We start from the raw sequence: 16,529 nt of genomic DNA on the forward strand, positions 1-16,529 counted from the left end.
TTTCACTGACAGTTAACTCTAGAAACATCAGATACCTATAAAGGCTGGTATGGAGACTCCCCATGTGCTTATTTGAGGCAATAAAACTTGTTTTTAAGCTAGGCATCTACAGATGTTTCTGTCCAAAAAAAAGCTCTTTTTGCCAAGTAATCTGAGGACTCGGTACAGATGTACAGATTGACTTTTTTCCTGCACTCCCTGAACTCCTTGTTACTCCTCTATTGTACTTACCAGCCCAAACCCGGCCACTCTTTAACTGTGACCCGTTAACTGAAGATGGTGCACAACAAACCTCACGCCACCAAGCGCGGTGCTGGTCACACTGCGTTTCAGATAAAAGGAACGGGCAGCGCAGGAGCTTCTAGTCTTCCTTATTCTGCCTGAGGCAAGCAATGAACCTTACAAATCCCATCCACTTCCTCCCACGAGCAGCCACTGGCTTGCTAAATCCCACCCTTTGTCAATGGCTGAGGGAATCTCTGGGGAGAAGGCCAAAAGCGGAATAGTAAAAAATTGCATAAAATGAAGGCTTAACAGTGGTAGAAAGGCACAAAACCCAGAGAGCCCTTCTGTAACAGTTCTTTTGAATAGAAGAAAGCTCAGCTGGGGTAGTTTAAAGGAATAAGGCTGAATTAGTTAGTTTCTGTGTTTAGGTAATAATACCATTAATCACAGTGAACCATTTCCTGAGCAGGCTGATACACGGCACTGTGCAACTCCACAGGAATTCCACCGTAGTGCGGCGTTATTGACGGGCCATCCTCTGAGAGCGCAAGAGCGATGCCTCTGAATACGGTAAACGGCAGATCGCTGATTCTCTTTTAGTATTCGGACTGCCCCCACATCAGTCAGGATGGATTCTTCCGGCACTGATTTAACGCTCGCTTTTAAAATCTTACGTGGATCAACTGCTTCTAAAGGATCAGTTCGTATGGTCCTGAGGGGTGCATGGACAACCCCTTTCTTCACAGCTGTCTGCACTGGGAAGATGCAGCTACGCACTTTCCAAGGGAAGTTAGGGACGCTCATTTACTTGGGTCGGTGCTGGGGGTGGTGTCAAGCTAGACGGTCTGTTGGACAACGGTCCTGGGAGAGAATTACAATCCCCCGGAGCCAGCATTACTAATATCCTTATGCTATGCCGAGACCAACACGCTTTTCACTTCCACCGTGTGTTACACGTTCCTCTGACTTCAGCTGGGAGAGCAGGTGCTGATTTTTAATGCCTGTTTTGCTTTAAGCCTCCTTTCATCAGATTAAGGACCCTGCTATTTTATTTCATTTTATTTTTTCATGCGTGCTAATTTAGTCACACATAAACTTAAAAACAGAAGCTGTAACACGCTGTTAAAACACGGTCGCCCACTGCTACACCCCTTACCGGGCGGGCGGGAGGGGGCTTCTCGGTGCCCCTGCCGACCGCTGCGCCCAGCCGGCGAGCGGAGCTGGGCAGGCAGAGGGGAACGCGCGCGGAGGACGGCGCGTTGGGCTCTACCTTCCCTCAGCTCCGCCGGCGGCACGACTCCTCCAGGCGAGCCGCTGCACGGAGGCGCCGCTCCCTTTTGCGTCCGTCCGTGCGTCCGTCCGCCCTGTCGGCAGCCTTGGCCGGAGCGGGGCCCCTCGCGCCGGCGCCCCGAAATCCACGTCCCAGCGCGGCCCCCTCCGAGCCGCCGGCACGAGCGCGCCGTCGATATACCGTCAGCCTCCGAGTCAGCAGGACTGGCTGTGACACACAAACACTCAACTACCTTTTTCATCCAAAATCAATGTTGTATTTATCTTCATTGATCTACAAGGAAACTGAATGTTTAAAATTACAGGGGGTGCAGGGGGGAGGACGGGGAGGGGGGGGGAAACAAGAGTTACAGAGCCAAGAAAATAGTAGCGGATGGCTGAATTAACTAGAGAGAAAAAGCCCAGGATATATAAAACATGGACACTGAAAAATAAAATAAGGGAGGGGGGATGGTACAGCAAGTAAAACATGGCAAAATTTACATATGGATGAAAAGTAAAATTGGAAATAAAAAATAAATCATGCCAAAAAGCAGTTCAAGGCAGAACCACACTGAAACAAACATTTGCTTATGGTCTTCATGTACTATAGATAATATATCAGAATTTCTTTTTTTTTTTTAATCAACCATTAGACTTTTTTTTTTTGCACTCCTAAAATTCTACTTTGTCTTGTATACAGATTCCAATAAGAACACTGCACAATTAGCACAAGGGGTCCACGGAAAATTGTCCTTGCTTGCCAGCGATCCTGCCCACAACACAAAAAAAGAGAAAAAAAAAAGGAAAAAAAATAAGGAAAGGGTCTGCCGCATGGTACTGTGCCAGTTCCATCTGCTTTTGCCAGCTTGAAAAGTAGGAAACCAAAATTCCCTTCCAGGAGCGTGTCTCTCTTTCCTTGACGAACTGTCCCTTGTGTTGTACAAAAAAACTCAGTCTCTCTCTTTTATTTATTTTTTTTGTTAAACACAAGCATCCTTCTTCCTGTTCACATGCCACTTCCATTCTGTCTCCATCGTTGCGAGTTGGTTGTTTTTGGGTGTTTTTTTTTTTTTTTAAAACCTTCCTCCCCCCAACATCCACTAAGACCTGCCTCCAAGTTCTTGCATAGTTGAAGTATATATGCCGTACTTAGCTTTCTGAGTGTGAATTTCTGACTGTGACAAGAGTATGAGTTGTAACCATGTTAACAAATAACCAGAGTGGTTCTAGAAACCATTTTTATAAAGTCTACCTATGTTAAGAATTTAATATTGGTGTACATTTATATTAACAGAATATTTACAGTTTGTTTTCTTTGTTTTTTTTTTGTTTAAAACAAGAAGTCAAAAAAAATTCCTCTTAAATTTCTGCATAATATAATAAGGCAAAAAACAAACAGTTTTGTACATTATTATTATTATTAATATTTTAATATATATCTGTAACTTCGGTTCCAAAGTACCAAGGTAAGTGATCAATTGGCCTCAGAAGGGAACCTCACAGTGGACTGTAAAACTACAGTATTTCCATAAATAATACTTTTAAGAAACCCTGGGTATTTTTTCTTAAGGATCTGAGGCCTTTTAAATGCAAATTTAACTAAAAACAAAAGCAAAATTTCTTCTTTTTTAAGTGAATAAAGAGCACAAAATTAAAAAAAATACAAATCCATTAAAAATGTTTCTCACATTTGGGAAAAAATGTACAAACTTGATATTTTTAACTCATTTTTTTTTAGCACAGAAACAAAAAGCAAAACCAAAAATCAATACCTATATATTAAATTCCCATTCTCAGCAACCTTCTTGTTGGAAAGTCTGCATCCCCGACCCCATTATTTATGGAAATGTGCTTAACTTCTACAAATTTTACATTAAAAAAAAAAAAGTTTACAGCAGTGCATTTTGTAAAAGGTTTGTTTTTTGTTTTTTTTTCTGTTTGTTTTTTTTGTTGGTTTTTTTTTTTTTTATGTACAGGCGAGTTTAAAATTCAATGTTGGGGACTATCGTGCCTCTACTTCTTTGGGGTTCCTAGAGGGGGAATAGTCCCTGGACTCTGAGTTTGTGAGTGGAGTAGTCCTGCGTGGGGAGGCAGGTCTGGTGCTGCTCGCTGGTACAAGAGGCGGTGGGGCGCTCAGCGCTGCGGTTGGTGGGTTCCTATTTAAAATCCCATTGTGCATGGCAGTGGATGGACTCAGTCTGGGGTAATGCATCCCGCTTAAATGAGGCATGAAGGATGGCACGTGTGCCAGGTGACTTTCGATAGGGGACGAGTGCAAGTGGTGCATTCTGGCACGCTCAAGTTCTTCCCGTAAGTGCAAGCGCTCTCTTTCCTCCACTTGCCGCAACCGCTCCTGCTCTCGGCGGGCTTCAAGAAGGTTTTCATGGTTATAGTCGTGTGGCTCCCTGTCTCTGTAAGAACGCTCATGGTCATAAAATCCAGAGGTGGTCGGGAACCTATGAATAGGATCCGTCCGGAGCTGAAAGTCCATTCGACGGTGCAGATCTAAGCTCCGGTAGGCATCTCGCAATGGGTCCCTCATTGGGTCCCAAGAAAATCCAGGGTGTGGCAGCCTCTCTCTTCCTGACAAAGGATTCATGCCTATGAGTGGGGTCATCATTCTGCTGCGGTCCAGCACATTCATGTTGTTCATCTGGTGAACACTGCCCATGGAGATAGGCATTGAGGCAGCCATTGAATGAGGCAATGATAATCCATGCAAAGTAGGTGGTGGGGGATGCTCCACTGATCGGGAGTGCTGTGAAGGTTCAGATCCTACCACTAGTACATCACTGTCTTCCTTCCTCTCCTCTTTGACTTTGATGTCATTCTTAATCTTCTGGAGGTCACTGGGAAGCTCTGTCTTTCTCTCCATTTCCTTGCTCATTAGATTGGTAAGCTTCAAGCTCTCACTTAGTGCAGGTTTGCTGTATGGGGATACAGACTGGATTACTGGCTTTGTGTTGTCCTCAGAGGGTCTCTTATCATGGCTTGGAGTTTCCTTCACCGGGGAACGGCTCTCTTTAATCTTGTGTTCTGCTATGGGTGGCTCTCTCAGCCGGTCAGGGTGCTCTCTCTCTGGTTCTTTGGACCTTTCTCTTTCACCAAGGCTAACCTGCCTGATGGGATCACTGGAGGTTTGGCTGTTGCTGCGAATGAGATTGCTTATCTGATGCGTCACTGGAGCTGATGCCGGTGAAGATCTGTTTGAATGTCTGTTTTTATCCATGAGGTCTCTGTATAAAGACAGAAAATACTTTCTTGTTTGGTACGAACAAGCACACATGAAATGCTGGATATGCAGAACAGAGACTGCTCTGAAAATTATTTGAAAAGCTCTGCTAGCATTAGCTATAGCCGTGGAAATACACTAAAGAAATGCTCTCCCTGCCTTTTAAGAAATGCCCTCTGTCCTACCTACCTTCTGTACAAAAAATGATAAATGTCCACAAATTTGGGGACTAAATTGGGGAATGCATATGAAAGAACAGTACATTCACCTTCAGAGAAGGATCAGCTATCTGAGAAATGTAGGGCAAGGAGAAGTCTAGAGAGCTTACTTTTTAAAAAAAGATGATTTTCGGGTACTTAATATATATATCTCCTGCTGCCAATGATTTTCTTGGCTATAACACTCTCAGTCTGGGCTCCTCTCCTCAGGCAGACTTCAGTTACCGCTGCCTGTGTGTGACATGGATCCACACACACAAAACAGAATGGTTCTGGAAGCTGACGGAAATGTATGCAGGTCTTTCATGAGACAGCCTCATAGCCTGCGAGCAGCCGTTAACATAATGCTTATTTTCCTACAGAGCTGCAGGAGAGTTTGTTATGGTCAGTTTTGGCAGTTAAGCTAGATATTAAGGAAGAAAATCCCTGAACAAGCCATGAAGCTGACTGATTGGCCTTTGTTTCAAGGGGGCCTGCTATGAGGAACAAGGCTTTGATGACAACGTCAACTGTTTAGAATGAGAGGCATGAAAACGGGGTCTGTGTTTCTAACTGCACATCTATCTGTGGGCAAGTAAATTAGTCTCAGCTACTCCCACCTCTTTCAGAGGGGAAAAAATAACGCTCACCCGTTAAAAGCACTTTGCAAGCTCTTAAGTAAGAGATACTTTAAATGCAGAGTACGATAGTGTGATTGAGAGAACTGCATTATGCAGCTGAGAAACCCACTGATGCTCAAGTTCTATGCTGTGTTTCCTTTCGTGAGCCAGAAGACCACAGTGCTGCAAACCAAAAGTGTTTTGGGGAGTTTTGTGAGTATTTATCCCTTACAATTACTTTTAGTAACCCAGAGTTCTCCCTATGATGGGAGTCCTGATCGCTGGTCAAGGACATAGTTTATTAAAATCAGGTCTAAATAGGGATGCTGGGGACAGTTTAAGCTGAATCAATACGTATGTAATAGAGATGTTAACCTCTGTGTGAACACTCTTGAGAGTAAAGTAAGCTAGGTTTACGAATGGATTAAGCTAAAGCCAACAAGGGAACTTCCTATCCAAATGACTATCTGTACAAAGGTGTCATACAATTTAACATTTAAAGGCAGATAATTTTCAGCCTATTACTTTTATGTATTGTTGTTCACAGGCACTGCCTAAATAGTTCGTGTCTAAATAGCTCATTAAAAGCACTCTAGGCAAACTATGAAATCCCTATCACTAGTCAAACACACACATCTAAGTCTTGCAGGCTGTTTCTGCCTACAAAGAAGCACCCTGTTGGAGACGACCAGATTCTGAAATATAAAGGGCTTCTTTACAGCTTCAAAATCATATAGCTGGAAGCTAATGAAGTACCTATAGCCCAGGTGATACGCTTCTGCCATCATTAATACGGGCTTGTCTGCGCTAACATTTTTGAAATCCAGTTCATCAGTGGATACATGCACACGGATCCAGACAGAGGCATTTGCATTTTTACCTCATTATTGTCCAGCTAACACTTGAAATCATCAGCATATCTGTACATTAATGGGAACTGTGACTGTCTGCAAAAGACCCATCACAATACCACCTTCACAGTTTCAGAATATATGACAGTCCTGAAGGAGGCTGCTGAGAACATCCAAGTACACCCTTCAAAACTTAGTGACATGCTCATTTCCTTGGCCTGGTGCTTTTTATCAGCCTGCTAGCAGGGACTGAAGGACTGGCTTACGATATTCGCAGAGAGGACAATTTCTAAAAGGCAAAGAGGTTTGTTTTTGTCACTAATACTTGTGGTTATTTGAGGGAAATGCTAACCTGCTGCTTCAAAGAGAAACAGTGTTTCTCTCTGAAGATGCTTTTAATATCAGAACTAAGGGTGAAGGAAAAGTTGGAAAATATACGGAGGAAAAAGAGGGCTAGAAGAAACTGCTCAAAGCACATGCCACTTACCGCTCTTTGTCTCTGTCATCTTTACTCAGCGAAAGATCCCTCTTCTCGGGCTCCCGCTCTCTGTCTCTGTCGTGGTTTGTCACTGAGGAGCTTCGCTCCGAATCTGTTGGCTTGGGCCACTGTGGTGGTGTTGGGAAGGACGGTGGGGTCCGATGGAGTCTATTCCATGGCTCGTGGGGATTATTAAAATTCTGCAGGTTTGGGCCATCTTTGTGAGTAAAAATGTTGTTGTGAGCTAGAACAATGGGGGGAGGAGGAAGCGTTAAAAATAATACAAATCAAGTAATTCCATTTAAATTTTGCACAATGCTAATTACAACCGGAATTGTTCTTTCGAGACTTTAATTTGGAGCTAATGGTGTGGGGGAGCTACTAGCAGGTGGACAGAGATACCTCCAACACTGGTTGAAAGATTCACCAGCTCTTTTTAAGACTACTCACGGAAGAAGCTTTAACTACACATCTGAATAACTCAGTGATGACTAAAAACGCCCAGCTTCTCTTGTCCCCCCCACCCCAGCAAGGGTTCCACCACAAAAACAATACTCTTCCTCAGCTCCCCTCACTGGCAGAAACTTCATCGGTTGTGGGTCGAAGCTAAAACAATCAGCTGCCCGCAGCTGAGCATTCATGGATGTTTATGTTAAAGAAACCAGACTATTTGGTGGTATGTATGTGTGTGTATAAAAACCAGAGCTTGGCTGCAGACTTTTTAGAACAGTCGCTTGATCTTCCCCCATCAATCTTTTACTGATTCCTGTTGCACCATGAGATGCAAAAGCATGCTCCCTTACATGTGGCTCCCAAGCATGCCTTGCCTACAGGTAACATGTTTTTTCAAGTAAAATCATTTTAGACAGGCATTTTAAACTTCAGACAATGGTTACAGAGAAAGTCTACACAGTGATTTAGGGCAAGTATCAATAGCTGTTCCACCGTGCATCTTTGCTGCTGAAGGGTGTTACTTTACATGCCCGTAGGGTAGCAGAGCGCAGCGAGTCTCGCAGCTCTAGCACCTCTAGGAACACACAAGGTAACAATCTTCAGCAGTGAAGAGACACAAAGCACGGCTATTGATATGTGTGACGTGCAGAAAAGCTCCCACCGCAGAGACCTGGAAATCTTAGGTGCAGTGTTTTCAGATAGGAGAATGGAGGTTAGGAAACAAACTTCTTTAAAAACTACCACCAGCTGCTGTAAATATTAGCATGTGGCTTTTCTGGAAGGGATGTTTGTCTGCAGTAACCCAGCCAGTACTTACTCAGAGCATGACTGCCTAATCCTCCAAAGGCATTGCTGCCTAAGTTCCCAAGGCCGCTGAAGGTGCTTGACCTGCTAAATGGATCTGGAAAGGCAAACAGGGATTTAGCAGGCATTTAGCCAAGAATGTTGGAGAATGAAACGCACCCCTCCCCTTCTTAATGGTCTGAATCCAAGTAGGATTAGGCCAGACTTTAAGCTGATCCTTCTCATTGCAAGGTTCTTTGCACAGAAAATTCCCAGCATGTTAAAATGTAGAAGGGATTCAGTGCTCGCTCTGCAAACAGGTGCTGTAATAAACTTTCGTATGCCAGTCAGAGGGGAGCTAGAAATTAAGGTCTAACAGCTGAAATTAGGGTGGCTGCTGCTGAACTATAACTCTCTTTCCTTATCAGTAGCAGCAATAGTAGAAGCATTGCAATTGCCTTGAAAGAACCACCTCAGCAGGGTCCTTGGTCAGTGCATTGAGGGAATGCATCGTTTCACTGTTGTTTTTGTATTGTTTGTCAACTTTCTGCCCTCCGCATAATGGTGGGTCAAGAAAGTCCTAAGGTAACTGCTACGGACATCCATCCTGACACCAACTAGACTTGTGGACCTGTTTGTGCTGAAATCTTCTCCCACTACAGCTTATGGTGGAGAAAATGAGATAGTGTATCATTTAGGTGGAGGAAATGATAGTGTAGTCTTAGGTACTATGACAAGGAGATGGGAGGTTTGTATCCTTTGAGGCAGAAGATGAATCTTGGCCTTCCTAGTCAAGCAACCAACTACTTGGCTACTGACATCTGTCTTCCTTCAAAAAGTCCTGCTTTTTTTTTTTTTCTTAGAAGCACTCATCTTCAGAGGAGGTTCCACTCTGAGTAGATATAGCCTGACTCAGGTCTCTGCACTCCAGAGATGGCTATGGGTTAAAATATACCAGTACACTCAGTTTTTTCCCCCCTACCACTCATCAATAAACAACTTCCCATTCTGCTTTTTGACTGTCCTTTCAAAATCTTTAACTTGCCATGTAAGCAATACATGGAGATGAGGCACTCGCTGCTTCCTCACAGACATCCTTATATTGAAAATATCAGAGCAAATAGTGCAAATAACTTGGATTTTTAAGGAAACAGCTATTTGGTTATTTACTTATTTTTAAATAGCTGTTCTTGCTTCTCCACTTTGATAGTAGGCGGCTGAGTGACTCTGTAGAGATAGAGTTAATTTTGACTGAATGTTCAGGAATTGATGTAAATGTGGGTACTTGCAACAGGAAAAAAGTCTACTAGGTCACATGGCATATTCCATTTACTGATTGGATGAGTGTTACTAAAACATTAATCAACAGAGCTTGAACTTTAATTGGCAATGAGCTGCTTGTGAGCTTTTAAAAGGAGGAAATTTGAGAAAATCAGGCTCTACTTACTGCCAATTAGGAAACAGAAGGACAGGCAAAATGTGCAGAACAGCTATTTGCCAGGAACTGGTCACTGATGTTAAATAAAGAACCTAGCCAAGAACTTACATAGGTGGAAAAGGTTATGGGAGGAGCCCATTTTAAGCCATGGTACCTCTGAAATAAATTTCCACCGTTTCCCTGAGCACATTCAGCAGCACAGAAGGACTCTCCAGCTAAGATTTCCGCCCGTGTGCAGCGTCCCACTGGCAACAGACTTGCCCATTCTGCATCACCCTCTTCCCTGGCAGCAGAGAAATCTCCTAATCCTGCTGCCTCCCCTTGGGAGCTGGAGATCAGTGGGCATGCTGGGCAAGGTGGTGTGGGTGGGAGGACTTCCTAGTTAGCCTCCGGTTCCTGAGAGAGTTTAAGCCTTCCCTCTGCTAGAGCTAGAGTGCCTCAGGCAGGACTGAGTCAGAGAGCCAGGAAGGGATGGGAGGTATAAAGGTGAAGGCAGGGTTTACTTACACTTACCTGCCAAGTGGTTAGTAGGCAGGAAACTGCTGTGATGAGGTGAAGGACCAAAGGGGGTGGTGGCTGGATGTGTCGCACCTGTGAGAACAAGGTCCCTTGTTAGCTCAGTGGCAGGTGACTGGTTGCATACACAAAGGTCCTGGCCAGCAAATTCAAGAACGGATGCAAAGGCACAGGACAGATTTAAGCGTAGCACAGGTGGGAGAAAACCCCAAACACCAGCTCAGCGAGCTACAGGTTAGGATTTCTCTGAGCGCTCTTTAAAGGAGTTTGTCAAGTCTAGGAGGCAGGAGACTTTGCACTGAATGTTGCCACTCACCTGTAATAACAGGAAAGTTAATCTCTTTGTCTGACATTATCATTCATTACTCTGTGTTTACATGAAAAAGGGCCACTCTAGGTTACGGGCCCAGACAAAAGGTGCTCTGAAGTGACTGATTAGCATCTCTATGAAAGAGGAGTTAATTACAGGCACACAGGGAATACCAATCATGCCTCTCCCATGAGATTGCCATCTACACTCTCACATCTGTTTCTGCATCCACAGACTCCCTCACATTTTTTTTACTTCTTTCCTTGACACTGCTCATTGCCGTGGTGCCATGCGACCTTGTGGGAAAGGAACATTACTGCTTAGCACACTGAATTGTATCAGGTTGAGACAAGCGGAAAGAACAGGCTGAAACAAGCTATTCTGTCCTGTATTTCAGGGTCGACCAGGTTCATGCTCCAATGGGCTTCAGCAGGGAAAACCAGAGCAGAACACAAGCATCTTGCTTCCTCTGAGAGTAGACTTACACCAGACTGAATGGGCCTGCAACCACATCATAGGAAGAGCAGGGATAACATAGGATTCGGAGGAAGACTGACTCACATATATCTTGCAGATGAGAGTGTGGTTGAGGAATCTGGCTGTGGTTGGGCCTGGCATAGCACACTAAGATCAGTACAGACGTTTTCAGGATGCACCTGAAGTCCAGTTTTGAAGATCTGTGTTTTGGATATATGCACCAAAATGTTTGTGTGGCTCCAGTCTTACACGGACTAGACTGGCCCTCTGCAAATGTCTGGAATGCAAATGTCCTTTTGCGGCCCTCTCCACGCTAATGTTTCTGCTGCAGACAAAGGAGAATTAACAACAACCGTAACTTTCAGAGGCTGCCTGGAGGTAACTGCAACTTCTGCTTCCCTTGCAGAAAGCGAGATCTGCCACACACATGCATTAAACAAAACGTCCCATTTTGTTAGAAACTAGTAATACCAGGCAACGACAGAGGCAGCACTTTCCTGAGGACAGGCTAAGTCATGCGCAAAATAGACCAGCACCTAAATAAAGCTTCTGGATGTCACTTTTCAGTGCTCTTCTCCTCTCATGCTTTAAAAATGTTTTTTGCTGGTAAAAAGTTAACCTCCCTTACAGCTGGGAAGAATACGAGGTAGGCCCTGGCAAAGAGCAGCAGCCATGCCGGGCATGAACAAGGGCTGGCTTAACCAAGCAGGGTTTTCCCAAGTGATAACTTTTTATTCTAGTATAAGAGGATTATCGCTCTTTTCCTCCCCACCTGGTGCTCAAGCTCTCCTGTCGCCTTCCCCACAGGGATTTCTGCCTCTCCCAGTTTGTGGCCCACTGGAACACCTCCCAGCCGTGGCGAGTTCCTGCCCCCAGCTCCAGTCCCACTCGCTGTTCCCGCTTGTCTTGCGGGAGCTTCTGGCCCCTCAGCTGGGCTCACGGCAGAGGCAGCTGCTTCTGCAGCCACGATTTGCAAGGGAAAATCCACACGTGGCTCTGTACGCAAGGCTAAATCATCAGCCCTAGTACAAACAGGACATCTGAAAGATGTAGCACTATGAAAGGTCACAGTGAAAACGGAGGGAACAGAGGGAAGAAATTAATGTACGCAGGAGGAGATGCCGCCCAAACACAGCTCGCTCGCTCCCTCCTCTTTGCGATGCGCGGGATTCTGCCCAAGCCAGGGTTGTACGGAGAGGCTGGTCAGCACTGGCCTGGCCCTGCCTCGGAGACAGGGCCCAATAACAGATGGTCGCTGTATAATGTCCTCATGTGTCCAGAACATGAGCAGACCATAAAGCCCGAGAGGCAGAGAGCTGCGAGTCCCTCACCAACTTGGGCACCACAAACCTAAGCAGCCAGAAAATGAGTTAAGGAAACTTAAGAGCAACCACAGCAACGAAACCTCAAGTTATCTATAAACATTCTGACTGCTCCAATGCTTCAAGACAGATGGAGACTGTCATCTTTCTAATCCTTTAAGATTTCAGAAGGTGTATAATGGATGGGAGATTTCTTCAAAGGAGACGGCTTACAAACTCAACTACACAGGCTGATAATAAAAAATCCTCCAGAGAAAGCCAGGAGCAGCATTGCAGGCTGTCAGGTAGTTATTAAATATAGCGTCTGCCAGGCAGCTCAACATCCGTCCTGAAGACAGGTGGCCCTAAGATAACTTATGTCTCCCACAGTAACTAGGCAATGCAGCAGAACCAATGATTCACATCAACTACACGCTTGTTCGATAAGGTGAAAAGAATGCCTCAGATATTGCAGAGTAAAAGATTTATTCATCTGTATGTTACTGCTGCAATGTTTGTTCACTTTGACAGCACTCTACCTAGATTTACGGTGTGATGGCTCTCGTGATTAATATACTCACAGATTAGTTGCTATAAGGTTATCTATCTCCAGTGAAGGCAAAGCTTTCTATTAATTTGCCTTCTTTAACAAATCTATTCCATACTCTTTCCCCTCTTGCTTTTACAAATGGAGAAACAGATCATGCTTGCATATTTAAAAGAGAAAAAGTTCAAGATACCAACTAGACTGGTGCTTTGATTCAACAGACTGTTTCTAACTCTTATGGTCAAACTCTGTCCAATACAGCCTTCAATAGTAAAACCACACGACAGAGGACAGACCAAAGACAGCAAGCAGCTGCAATGAATATGTTGAGCCCCTACTATCAAAGTGCCTTTACAGACACAAAAATACAGGGCACCATCCTACAATAAACAAGTATTATCGGTACTGGTTACATATGGTGGAAACGTCCATCTGATGTTTTAAGAATTTCCGTTCACTGATAAGGGCTGAAACACAGATTGGATCAATAGTGGAGTTCCTGAAGGCTATCTGATACCTGCACTTGAATCTCAGATATCACTGACGTTTCAGCTTGATTCTAATCTCTTGGTTTTCTGTCAGGTTTGAGACAAAATTTTCAGCGCTTCTATGTAACCTCAGTCATTTCAGCAGGGTTGAATCAAGGCTGAGCATGACCATGAACATGCAATAATGCATCATAAAAGCAGAGTAAAGTCAGAACAGAAAATTACATTAGCTGCCAATTAATTACATGCATAAGGAGCTAAATTCTATCACATCAATTGACATAGCTCATTCAGAAGGCTGCTTTAGCATCTTAAACACAGAAAGAAAATCTGGAAAAGTCTAGAAGGAAGTTAAGGCCCGGGAACAGAACAAAAACAACACTCAGCACATCAACAGCAACGCAAATACAAGCAGTGACCTCCAAAACAAGAGTGTCAGAGTTGCACGCTTCTTTGGTCAGAGCCATCCACAACAGTGCAGTGAAACTTACTGCATTTTGGTAACTGAGCTAACTGTAATGATTTCTCCGATATATTGGAAAGCAATTGATCGGTGTAAACTGTAGGTTTTTTTTTTTTTTAAATTCAATACGCCATTTTAAGCCTTAGAGATGTGGAACATAGGGAAATTTTACATTTAGAAAACAAAACTTGCACAAATACATTTTCTCTGCTATTTGTTAACATTTGTCGACATTGTTATTTTACAAAAATCCACATTTTCAGAAAACAAATACAAATGTGGTGAGTGGAGGAGCTGAGAAGAACAACACGGCAAATAGAAAGGAAAGAAAGAAAGAAAGAAAGTGCCATTTTCAACCCCGTGCAATGGAAACACTTCCAAGTTTTTTGTCAAAATTGCTTTTTAAAATCACTCCATAGCCTGTTAGCCAGGCACATAAAAACCAGCTGCACGGACACACTGCTGAGGATCAGGGGAACCTGCATCAGAGGCAGCAGACAGAGCCTAGCCCAGTGGCTCATCTCTTCCAACAGCCCAGTTGAGATTAGTCCCTCATGTTTCCACATCCCTGTGTAGCAATTTTGCCTGCTTCAACTACACAGATGTAGAGACACATTAAATACATTGACTTTTCTTTTCTGTGACAAATGATGATCTTCCCTTACCTGTGGTTGAAAACAGAGGCCTGGCGAGATCCTGTGGGTAATGGAAGCCTGGAAACACCCCGGGGGCAGGAGGTCTGCTGAACAGGTCGAGTTTACCACCTATCTCTAGCTTGTGGGGATCCAGCTGCATTTGCTGTCAAATGATACAAAAGCAATCTCATTACACATTTCTCTTTTTTTATGAGAGCAAAAGAGAGGGAGTTCAGGCTCGCTCCTGCTTAGTCCTGCCAGGGAGAGTTAGTGAGAGTGACAGCAGTGTCTCTGGTCACGTACCACCGTCATGCTCTGACAGCATCTATAAGGCCATTTCACTCCGCAGCCTCTCAGCTGCCTGCCTCATCCACATGAATAAGGTCTGAAGTGAGCTCGCGGCTCCTCAGCGTACACAGCGGAGCATGCAACATGATACACTGAGTGCACTGCACCCCAGGATCAGTCAGCAGTCTCAGCCTGACAAAAATATTCTGCAGGCTGAAAGCTGCAGACAGAAGTCTAGAGAGCTGGATGACGGACTCATCTGTTTTGCAGCTCCAGTTTGGAAAGATTTTCCTAGGCTATGCCTTTCCTACAGCTATTGTAGCTCAGTATGAAGACAAGGGGAGAAGAATGAAAAAAACTGACTATGAGACTCCTCCGGAGGCTATTTTTACCCTGCCACTAAAGAAGCAAGCACAGTCAGACTGAGGAACTGCACCCAAGTTGAAGACATACAAGTCTCTCAATAAGTATACAGCTTAAAGATGTTACATTTGCTTACTAAAAAAAGGGACATACACTAATTACAGTGCACCTACTTAAACAATACTTATTCTTTGTTAATGGGACAAAAAATTACAGCAGGAGCTCTGAAAAAAAAATCACTGTGGAAGTCATGTTATCTGCTATTCTGCCTGGCACAGGGAGCCTCGAGCCTGTACTAGCACCCAGTGTCCCTACATCTTGTTACTTCTTGAGTTTTAAATCCCCTCCCTCTGCCCCCCCATCACCATTGCAATGCAGCAAACCCAACAACCTCTAACACAATAACTATCATTCTACTCGCCTGCTCTATGTTTTGTAAAATGTTCTTCACCGTATCGGTCATTTCATTCTGAATAGGATAATACTCCATATTCCACAGGAGGTACTAGTACAGAAGGGAAATGACATTAAACATGTATGCTTTGTAAAAAAGCCGGATTTTGGGCAAAATTACCCTCCCCCTCCCTTTCTTCTTCTGGCTGTATACTTAATATCTACTGCTCATTTTGCTACCCTTCAACCCAACTCCTTTGCCCTCAGATAAAACTTTACAGTTACTACAATAAATGTTAAAAGATTGAAAGCGTTAGTTAATCAATACAGGCAAGCTTGAGAATCACCACTAGTAACTGCTTTCTGCTCATTAGTCACTAAAATATAACCTGTAAGCCAAAAGACTTGGCTTTGTTCCATAAACTCTCTGCGTTACCTTTATCTTTTGCTGGTGATGGTAGATCTGCCAGGCAATCTGTACATGAACCGCGCACCACTTCCCGGGTTTCTGTAATGGAAAGCACAAGAATTCAGATTAATTTATACGTTAACAATCTAATCAGAAAGACTGTTTCATTTCCCTTACTGCCGAACAGACAGTTAAGCAATGAGAACGGCTGACTACCAAAATGGCACAATAGGTGATCAACTTTTTTTTTCAGTGCTGCAACTGATGATGTTTAAATTAAGAAGGAAACAAACAGGAAGAAGGTGGGATGCGCAGTATCTTCCTCCTCTCATGGAGACCTGAGATCCCTGCCTTGATCGTTCTTATGTGGGCATCCCCGTTCACAAACCAGAATGAACGGCAGCAAAGAATAATACGACACGCTTAAGAGAAAGCAACTCATGGTTAACAGTTGTTTCTGAAAAGAACTCTGTTCATTCATCCCCGCTGCACTGGATCTGCAGGCTAGGTCACACATGCGTTATTACAACTACCTGCACGTGAGGAAGAAAAGGGTATGGACAAGCAATCACCAGCATAAGCAGTGCCGCAACTGAGTGGTTACTGTTTTTCAGCTCAGTTGTGGTACTGACTTTAAGGTGTTTTCGTGGCATATTAGAAGCACAAATAAAACACATATTGACCTAAGCCACAGTGAATTTGATTACTTGCAAATGTCTGTCCATGCTCATAGCCATTTATTTCCGTGACCCTTGCTTCATACTGTGAACTATTAATGCACACAAACGGA

At 44.0% G+C, this 16,529-nt stretch overlaps 1 protein-coding gene across 42 annotated transcripts in view; it reads right to left on the reverse strand.

The window, feature by feature from the left end:
- Nucleotides 1-2,514: 2,514 nt before the first annotated feature.
- FBRSL1 (fibrosin like 1) overlaps nucleotides 2,515-16,529 on the reverse strand; it is a 560,551-nt gene continuing 546,536 nt past the window's right edge. For 21 of the 42 annotated variants that reach the window (XM_068910781.1, XM_068910778.1, XM_068910794.1 and 18 more), the window contains 6 exons: nucleotides 15,767-15,838; nucleotides 14,317-14,449; nucleotides 10,057-10,140; nucleotides 8,146-8,229; nucleotides 6,885-7,119; nucleotides 2,515-4,733 (listed from right to left, as the gene is read on the reverse strand). In XM_068910781.1, coding sequence (XP_068766882.1) covers nucleotides 3,500-4,733; nucleotides 6,885-7,119; nucleotides 8,146-8,229; nucleotides 10,057-10,140; nucleotides 14,317-14,449; nucleotides 15,767-15,838 — 1,842 coding nt within the window. In that variant the 3' untranslated portion in view covers nucleotides 2,515-3,499. The remainder of the gene's footprint in view (nucleotides 4,734-6,884; nucleotides 7,120-8,145; nucleotides 8,230-10,056; nucleotides 10,141-14,316; nucleotides 14,450-15,766; nucleotides 15,839-16,529) is intronic. The other 21 variants (XM_068910761.1, XM_068910790.1, XM_068910772.1 and 18 more) reach the window with 2 other exon arrangements.

Source organism: Struthio camelus, chromosome 17 (assembly GCF_040807025.1).
Source record: "Struthio camelus isolate bStrCam1 chromosome 17, bStrCam1.hap1, whole genome shotgun sequence".
Lineage (NCBI taxonomy): Eukaryota > Metazoa > Chordata > Aves > Struthioniformes > Struthionidae > Struthio > Struthio camelus.